The sequence below is a fragment of the Suncus etruscus genome, chromosome 1, assembly GCF_024139225.1.
Source record: "Suncus etruscus isolate mSunEtr1 chromosome 1, mSunEtr1.pri.cur, whole genome shotgun sequence".
Lineage (NCBI taxonomy): Eukaryota > Metazoa > Chordata > Mammalia > Eulipotyphla > Soricidae > Suncus > Suncus etruscus.
Window position 1 is genome coordinate 206,163,288 of NC_064848.1, and position 8,511 is coordinate 206,171,798.

An 8,511-nucleotide genomic window follows, 5' to 3' on the forward strand; every position below is an offset into this window, starting at 1 on the left:
GTCCCCTGTCCCCACCGATGAATATAAATGGTTAAACACTATTCAAAAATAAGATAGAGCTAAGGGCCGGAGCAATAGCCCAGCGGTAAAGGTGTTTGCCCTGCGTGCGGCTGACCCGGGATAGACCTCGGTTCGATCCCTGGCATCCCATATAGTCCCCCAAGCCAGGAGTGATTTCTGAGCGCATAGCAGGGAGTAACTAACTCCTGAGTCACCAGGTGTGGCCCAAAAACCAAAAAATAAAAAAAAAGAACAGAGCTAATTTTGGGGAGTTGTACCCCGTGATACTTAGAACTTGCTACTGACTCTACTCCTGGTGGTGCTCAGGAAACCCTATGCAAAGCGAGATCTCAAACCTAGCTTAGTCCTTGTTTTTTGGGCTACACCCTACAGTGCACAGGGCTTACTCCTATCTGTAAGCTCAGAAACTCAGGGGGCCCTATGGGCTGCCAGGGATTGAACCTAGATCAGCCACGAGTAAGGCAAATGCCCTCCCTACTGAATATTGCTCCAGCCCCTGTGTGTTATCTTTGGTTTGGGACCAGACCTAGTGGTGCCTATTCTGCCTGTATGTTAATTTTTAACACACTATATCAATGTTATTCAATTGTGCAATCATATAATGTTTCACTTTTAATTAATAAATTATTTTTGGCTTTTGAGCCACACCCGTTGACGCTCAGGGGTTACTCCTGGCTGTGCGCTCAGAAATCGCCTCTGGCCTGGGGGACCATATGGGACGCCGGGATTGAACTGCGGTTTGTCCTAGGCTAGCATGCGCAAGGCAGACAGACGCCTTACTGCTTTACCACCACTCCGGCCCAGGAATCACTTCCTGACAAGCTCTGGGGATGCTATGGGATGCTGGGGATCAAATCCAGGTCAGCCAAGCTGACAGTGTGTCAGAACATCTTTTTGTTCAAGAAGGCGCCTATTTCCACAGGCCTGGGGGTTCTGGGTGGCTACTGCTGGAGATTGAATGAAATTAATCTCTTGGGCCCGGAGAGATAGCACAGTGGCGTTTGCCTTGCAAGCAGCCCATCCAGGACCAAAGGTGCTTGGTTCGAATCCCGATGTCCCATAGGGTCCCCCGTGCCTGCCAGGAGCTATTTCTGAGCAGACAGCCAGGAGTCACCCCTGAGCACCGCCCGGTGTGGCCCAAAAACCAAATAAATAAATAAATAAATAAATAAATAAATAAATAAATAAATCTCCTAAAAGGTTAGGCAGGGCTCCCGGGTCAGCCGCCTTCACCTACCTCTCTGCTGGACGAGCTAGCATCTTCCTCTCCAGTTTGCCAAGGAAGCCCCATGCCGGGGTGAAACCGACCAAGGTCCCGCTTTTGACACGCGCCCGCCTCTCAGCCAATCAGAAGCCGTCTCCGGGCGCAGTGGACGCTCACTGCTCCAATCAGCGCGCGTTCCGTTAGCCACGCCCCTCCGTGGACCACCTCCTTTTGCAGCATCTCCGCGCGGTCCCTCGAGCATCCTTCCGCCGTGTGGTCCTTGCAATAAACTGGCTCTTTCCAGGGATTGGATTAATTTGCTGTTTCTTGTTCAAAGTTGACGAGTTGGAGCCAGGGTGACAGCACAGCAGGAAGGGCCTTTGCCTTGCAAGTGTCCAACCCGGATTCCATCCCCAACATCCCATAGGGTCCCCCGAGCCTGCCAGGGGTGATTTCTGAGCACAGAGCCAGGATTAACCTCTAAGCACTACCGGGTATGACCCCAAGCCCAAAAATAAATAAAAGTTGACCAGAGGGAGCTTGCATGAAAACCTTAGAACTTTCTGTCCAGTTTCCCAGACCTCAGGCAGGGGCAGGAAGATGGGGTAGGTGCAGAGTGGGGTGACTTGATGAAATCCAATGAAGCCTCCGCATAGGAAAAGCTGGGGAGCAGGCCAGGCAGGGAGTGCACCTGACCCAAGGAGCATGGTTCCTTTGCTGACCTCAGAAACCAGGTAGTGGAGTTGCTGAGGCTTTTGGGAACCCAATCTGACACCAGGTATTCATATTTTTATTTTGGATTTTTTTTTTGGGCCACACCCGGTGGTGCTCAGGGGTGACTCCTGGCTATCTACTCAGAAATAGCTCCTGGCAGGCACCGGGGACCATATGGGACACCAGGATTCGAACCAACCACCTCCTGGCAGGCTCAAGGGGGGGACCGTATGGGATGCCATATGGGATTCGAACCACCGTTCTTCTGCGTGCAAGGCAAAAACCCTGCCTCCATGCTATCTCTCTGGCCCCCAGGAGTGATTTCTGAGTATAGAGCCAGGAGGAACCCCTGAGCGCTGCTGGGTGTGGCCCAAAAACCAAAATACCAGACAAACAAAAAGACCCAAACAAACAAAAATCTATGAATGAGATGGGAGGGCGTTTGCCTTGCACGCGGCAGGCCGACCCGGGTTGGATCCCAGGCATCCCACAGGGCACCTCCAGCCTGCCAGGATTAAGTTCTGAGCACAGAGCCAGGAGGAACCCCTGATGGGCGCCAGGTGTGGCCCCCCAAAACAACAAATACACCAAAAGAACAACGATTGAGAGAGGCCTAGGTGCATGCCAGGGCTCGTCCGCAGCACCTTTGCAAAGAATCGCAGGAGGGCGGAAGATGGAGAAGGGGAGCGGCCCAGCACAGCCAACCCCGGTGACCGCGGCCGTTGACACTTCTGCGCGGCGCGAAAACTACAACTCCCGGCATGCCCCGCTCCGCTCCGGCCCGGCCCAACCCAGCCAATCCAGTACGAGTACTACAACTACCGACATGCCTCGCTTAGCTTCCGGGCCCGACACAGCCAGACCAGGTCCCGGGCCGCTGTCGCTGCCGTAAAAACTACAACTCCCGGCATGCCCCGCGCCGCCGCCCGGAAGTTCCCGACAGCACCCGCGGCGGGCGCCCAGCGGCGGGTTTGAATCTGGACAGCGATGGGCGCCTCTTCCCTGCCCGCCGCCTGGCAGCTCTACCTGCGGGACCGGCGGGTCGCCACGTTCAAGAACTGGCCGTTCCTCGAGGGCTGCGCATGCACCCCGGAGCGGGTGAGCCCCCGGAGCCCCTCCCAGGCCCACCCGCCCGCTGCACCCCAAAACCCGGGCCCTGAGCTGTAGGCCTCGACCCCGCGTTGCTGCTGCTGCAAAGCCTCTACCCCCTCGCCCGCACCCAGCACCGGGACCCCCTAAGCCTTGACCCGTTTCCCCACCCCCACTCACCCCTATTGCCCCCCCCCCCCCAGATGGCCGACGCCGGCTTCATCCACTGCCCGACCGAGAACGAGCCCGACCTGGCCCAGTGCTTCTTCTGCTTCAAGGAGCTCGAAGGCTGGGAGCCAGACGACGACCCCCTGTGAGTGCCCCCCGCCGCCTTCCTGGGTGCCCCCAAATGGCTGACTCGTGCAAGCCTCCCTGGGGGGACCCGCAGCTGCGGCCCAGGGCTGGCTGTGCCCACCTGGAGTCCTGGATGGGTGGGTGGGCTGGGTGGGTTGAGGGGGGGGGGCCCTCTCTTCACCCAACTCTGCTGTATGCAGGTTTCTGGTTCCAGCAACCCCCTGGCTGGGGGCATCGGCCCAGGACGATGTGGGATTAGTGTTCCGCATCTGGATTTTTCTGAAATTGTATTTGATCGAGACAGTTGTGATCAACAGACTCCATAATTGAATTTGGGATATACAAGGAGTCAGGCCCTTCCCCACCACCAGTGTCAACCTTCCCCCATTAATGGCCCCAGAGTGCATTCCATACCACCTCCCCTGGCCCCCTGGCCTGCTAGTATAACAGGCCCCTTTAAGTTTTAAATGGTTAAAGTTTAGGCCCCTTCCTGACAACTTCTGTTTGATTCTATTCTCGGCAACCCATATGGTCCCCTGAGCCTGCCAGGGGCGATTTCTGAGAGCAGAGCCAGTAGTAATCCCTGAGCGCCACCCGGTGTGACCCCAAAAATAATTTAGGTCCCTTGACTTTGCCTTGGATATTTAGTTCTGTCCTTATTTATTTCCCCGCCAATGTATCTGAAAACACTTGGCCCCTGGACCCCCAGCCTTTCTTTGACATTTTCTCCTTAGTTTTATAGATCCATATCTCAATTTATAGTGTTATATATCATGAGCATGTTCCGTGTGCTCACTCCCTGCTTTCTGGGGTGCCAACTGAGCTGCTGGGGAGTGTTGTTTGCTTGTTATGTTGTCGGGGATGAATTGGGGTCTCCACGGTCTCCTGTCCCACCTCTGGACTGTGGCTGAGGCCTGCACCTTCCCCTGGGCCTCTGAGTAGATTTCGGGGTCTCCAAAATCTACAGCAGCACCTGTCTTTGGCCCTTTAGACTGTGACTGTCTGTCCTGGCACACTCGCTCTAAAGACCGGACTGGGAACCCAGGCTGCTGGGTCACTGAGTGCCCCCAAAGGTTCCAGGGATTGACTGGCCTTGCAGGCTGGGCTCCTGATTGCCCGAGGGAAGCTTCTGGCAGATTTCTGGCAGCTCAGAGGCTACTGCAAGCAAGCTCTAGGCAGGGCACTGTGGGCCCCAGAGAGGGGAGACCTCTAACCCCATCCTCCTCCCCACCCTATACCATCCCCCAACACTCTGCTGGTCTTTCCAGAGAGGAGCATAGGAAGCATTCTGCAGGCTGTGCCTTCCTGGGCGTCAAGAAGCCCTTTGAAGACTTGACCCTCAGTGAATTTCTGAAGTTGGACAAAGAAAGAGCCAAGAACAAAATTGTATGTATGGCTAGGAAGGCCTGGAGCAGCTGCCCCTTAGCACTGTCGCTCATCTGCAGAGGGAGAGTGGCAAAGGCAGAAAGGGCTGGGCTGGGCACCTGTCTCTGGGGTGTGGAAAGTGTCAGACACACACACAAACACACACAACACACACTTTTTGTTTCTTTCTATAACTAACACATTTTTTGTTTCCATAACTAACCTGGTAAAAGGAAGCGCTGGGTGTGCTGTCAGGCCCCAGGCCCTACCCTCCTGCTGGGAGCACTGAATGGCCTTAACTAAGGGGGAGCCCACCACCTGGAGTGGGCACTGTGCCCGAGACACCCTGTCACTGGGCACCGCTGAATCCAGGGCTGCAGAGCTGGGTTTGTTCTTCGGGGTGGAGTTAGAAATCTGCAGGAACAAAGAAGATACTTGTTTGTGTTTCAAAACCCCCACAGAGCATCAGGCCCTGCCCTTGCCTGGGCTGGCCCTGGAGTATGTCATTGCTGTTCTGAGGTTTATCCTGTGCCAGGCTGTCCCAGGGCTCACTCCGCAGTTGTGGGGCTATTTGCAAACTAGGGCTCACTGGGGTGGCTTTGTTTCCTTCCGAATCATAGCCTGCAGTGTGGGGGTCATGAGTGAGGTAAGGGGGAGCTGCTGCTGTCTAGATGCTTGTAGAGCACCAAGGCTCCCTACACTTGGAGCTTGTCGGCAGCGCCGTGAGAGTGTACTGACCTGTGGGTTGAGAGTTGCCTCCTGCAGCCCCATTGAGCAACTTGGCATGTGATGCCAATATGATTTCTGGTTTATCAAGGGGTTTTAGTGTTTCCTTCAGGGGCAGTGCTGGGGACTCAGTCAAGACTGCATAGGACAGACGCGCTCTTCCACCGAGTGCCAGCCCCTCCAGCACTGAAGGGATCAGTCGGGCTTGAGATCGAATAGTGGGTGGGTGCCTGCCATGCACATGGCCAAACTGGATCTGTTCCTGGCACTGCGGAGGATCCCCTGGGACCTGCCAGGAGGGACCCCTGAGCATAGCCTGTGTGACCAAAGCATACTAAAAATATAAAAATGGGCTGGACGAGAGTATAGTGGGGAGGGCATTGGCCTTGCACACAGCTGACCTAGATTTGATCCCTGGCATTGCATAGGGTCCCCTGAGCCTGCCAGGAGTGACCCCTGTGAGTGCTGTTGGGTGTGGCCCCAAAACAAAACAAAGAACTAAAATACAAAGCCACAAAGGACTTTGGAATGTTCAGCTTATTCTTTTTTTTTTTATGGGGGGGGGGCACACTTGGCAGTGGCTCTTAGGGGTTCCTGGAGGGCTCAGAGACCATGTGGGATGCTGGTGATCAAAACCAGGTCCATCCTGGACCTGTTTCATGCAAGGCAAATGCCCTACCGCTGTGCTATCACTCTGGCCCCTGTTCAGCTTTTTGTTTTTGTTTTTGGGTCACACCCGGCAGCACTCAGGGGTTACTCCTGGCAGGCGCGGGGGACCATATGGGATGCTGGGATTCAAACCACCGACTCTGCATGCAAGGCAAACGCCTTACCTCCATGCCTTCTCTCCGGCTCCATGTTCAGCTCCTCTTATATATATATATATATATATATATATATATATATATATATATATATATTTTTTTTTTTTTTTTAACTTTTATTTGAAGACAAAGATGCAAAAAAAGGACAAGGTAAAGTTACAGTGGGAAGACAATCTCCCATAAACAGAATTCTCAAAAAGCCCCTTCTGATACTTTGATTTTGAATTTTCAACCAAAAAAAAGATTAAGAAAAATAAAACAGGGCCCGGAGAGATAGCACAGCAGCGTTTGCCTTGCAAGCAGTCGATCCAAGACCAAAGGTGGTTGGTTCGAATCCCAGTGTCCCATATGGTCCCCCGTGCCTGCCAGGAGCTATTTCTGAGCAGACAGCCAGGAGTAACCCCTGAGCACCGCCGAGTGTGGCCCAAAAACAAAAAGAAAACAAAGCACATGCACATTTACTTTGCCCCTCAAATTCCCAGATTGTAGTACACTACAACATTTCTTAGCAGCACCCAAAGCATCTAAAGCCATAAAATCTATGTAACTCCTTTGACATTAAAGGCTATAGCATTATTGATACAGTTGATTATAATACATCATTTCATCAAGGATGAGTCAAAAGAGCACAGCAAAGACGGTGTTGGTGTGACAATTGTTTGCATAGGCCCAGCAAAATATAGGGGACATAGGAAGGAAAAGCCTTGGCCTAAATAAGGAGACCTCACCCCTGAAGCTTTCCGGCACAAGACCAACTCTAGGCTTCAGGCATACTAGGCAGTCCAAGCCAAGTCATTGTCTGTTGTGCCAATACACTTTTATTCTTCACATAGTCACTGTTGTTGAAATGTTCAGCTATTCTTTTTTTTGTTTTGTTTTGTTTTTGGGCCACACCCGGCGATGCTCAGGGGTTACTCCTGGCTGTCTGCTCAGAAATAGCTCCTGGCAGGCACGGGGGACCATATGGGACACCGGGATTCGAACCAACCACCTTTGGTCCTGGATCGGCTGCTTGCAAGGCAAATGCCGCTGTGCTATCTCTCCGGGCCCAAAAATATACTGAAATGGTGCAAAGGCAATGCATTTTTTGAAGCTTTATGTAGACTCAGGAAGCTCTAGTGCTTGTACTTCCAGGAACATGTGTATAATGTTAACAGAGGAGACAGAGAAAACCTATAGTAAGCCTGAGAATTGGAATTTTCCTCCTTGAAAGTAAGTACTTTTTTTGTTTGTTTGTTTTTGGGAGGGGTCACGCCCGGCAGCGCTCAGGGGTTACTCGTGGCTCTACGCTCAGAAATCGCCCCTGGAAGGCACGGGGGACCATATGGGATGCCGGGATTCGAACCACTGTCCTGCATGGAAGGCAAATGCCTTACCTCCATGCTATCTTGCCGGCCCCTGTTCAGCTATTCTTAAGAGACAGAAAAAGGCATCTCCAGGGCTGCGGGTTCTGGCTCTTGTAATTGGGACATGTGGTCACCCTGCATCTCCTGTGATGCCCACCACTCACTCAACTTGGCTGGGGTCACTCAACTTCAATTCTCTGCCACTGCCCGGGACTCCCCTGCCTCTGGCCTCTGCATACAGGCTTGGAAACACCCTGTGTCTGTTCTTACTTCCAGGCCAAGGATGCCAGCAATAAACAGAAAGAATTTGAAGAAACCGCGAAGAGGGTCCGTGATTCCATCCAGCAACTGGCAGCAATGGACTGAGCCCCTGCCTGCTGCCCGTGACTTGGCTTTGGCACTGCAGACTGTCCCTGGATGATAGGGACACTGAGAGCAAGTGGTCCCCTTGACCCCTCAGGATGCATTTGGGTGTCTGGGCTTGGCCCGAGAGCCCTTAGACAGGGTGCTAGAGAATGGGGCCCTTAAAGTCTTATTTGCTTCTGATCTAAGTGCTTCATGTTCCTTTGTGCCCCAGGACCCATCCCCACCCAGGGCAGGACCCAGTCTGGATCTCTTGGGCTCTGGGCACCCTGCTTGGCACCCATGAGCCCTTGCCAGGCAGCACTGAGTGTGTTTGGCCATTTGTGGATATTAAACCTTGTCCCCTCCCAGCACTGCTTGCGCCCCCTTCTTAACCTGCTTGTGAGCCTGCGTGACAATGACGACCAGCCCTTTGTGCCCTCACGGTCCTTCTCCCAGTGTCTGCCAAGTTGAGGGACAGGTGGGAGGCAGTACCTTGCCTCCACTCACTTCCTGTTCTTCCTGACAGTGATGGGCACCCGGGTGGGTTGGACCTCCTCCCAGGGCTGGAACTGGGGCTATGACT

The 8,511-nt window shown here is 53.4% G+C and overlaps 1 protein-coding gene across 1 annotated transcript; it reads left to right on the forward strand.

Annotated features, from left to right (window-relative positions):
- Nucleotides 1-2,922: 2,922 nt before the first annotated feature.
- Nucleotides 2,923-8,154, forward strand: BIRC5 (baculoviral IAP repeat containing 5). Its single transcript, XM_049776996.1, has 4 exons — nucleotides 2,923-3,037; nucleotides 3,232-3,341; nucleotides 4,591-4,708; nucleotides 7,860-8,154. The coding sequence occupies exons 1-4, from the start codon at nucleotides 2,927-2,929 to the stop codon at nucleotides 7,947-7,949; spliced, it is 429 nt and encodes a 142-aa protein (XP_049632953.1). The 5' UTR covers nucleotides 2,923-2,926; the 3' UTR covers nucleotides 7,950-8,154.
- Nucleotides 8,155-8,511: the final 357 nt, after the last annotated feature.

Coding starts and splice junctions, on each gene's coding strand:
- BIRC5 (XM_049776996.1), top strand. CDS start 2,927: ATGGGCGCCTCTTCCCTGCCCGCCGCCTGGCAGCTCTACCTGCGGGAC. Junction 3,038..3,231: donor GCGCATGCACCCCGGAGCGG/GTGAGCCCCCGG, acceptor CCCCCCCCCCAG/ATGGCCGACGCCGGCTTCAT. Junction 3,342..4,590: donor GAGCCAGACGACGACCCCCT/GTGAGTGCCCCC, acceptor TGGTCTTTCCAG/AGAGGAGCATAGGAAGCATT.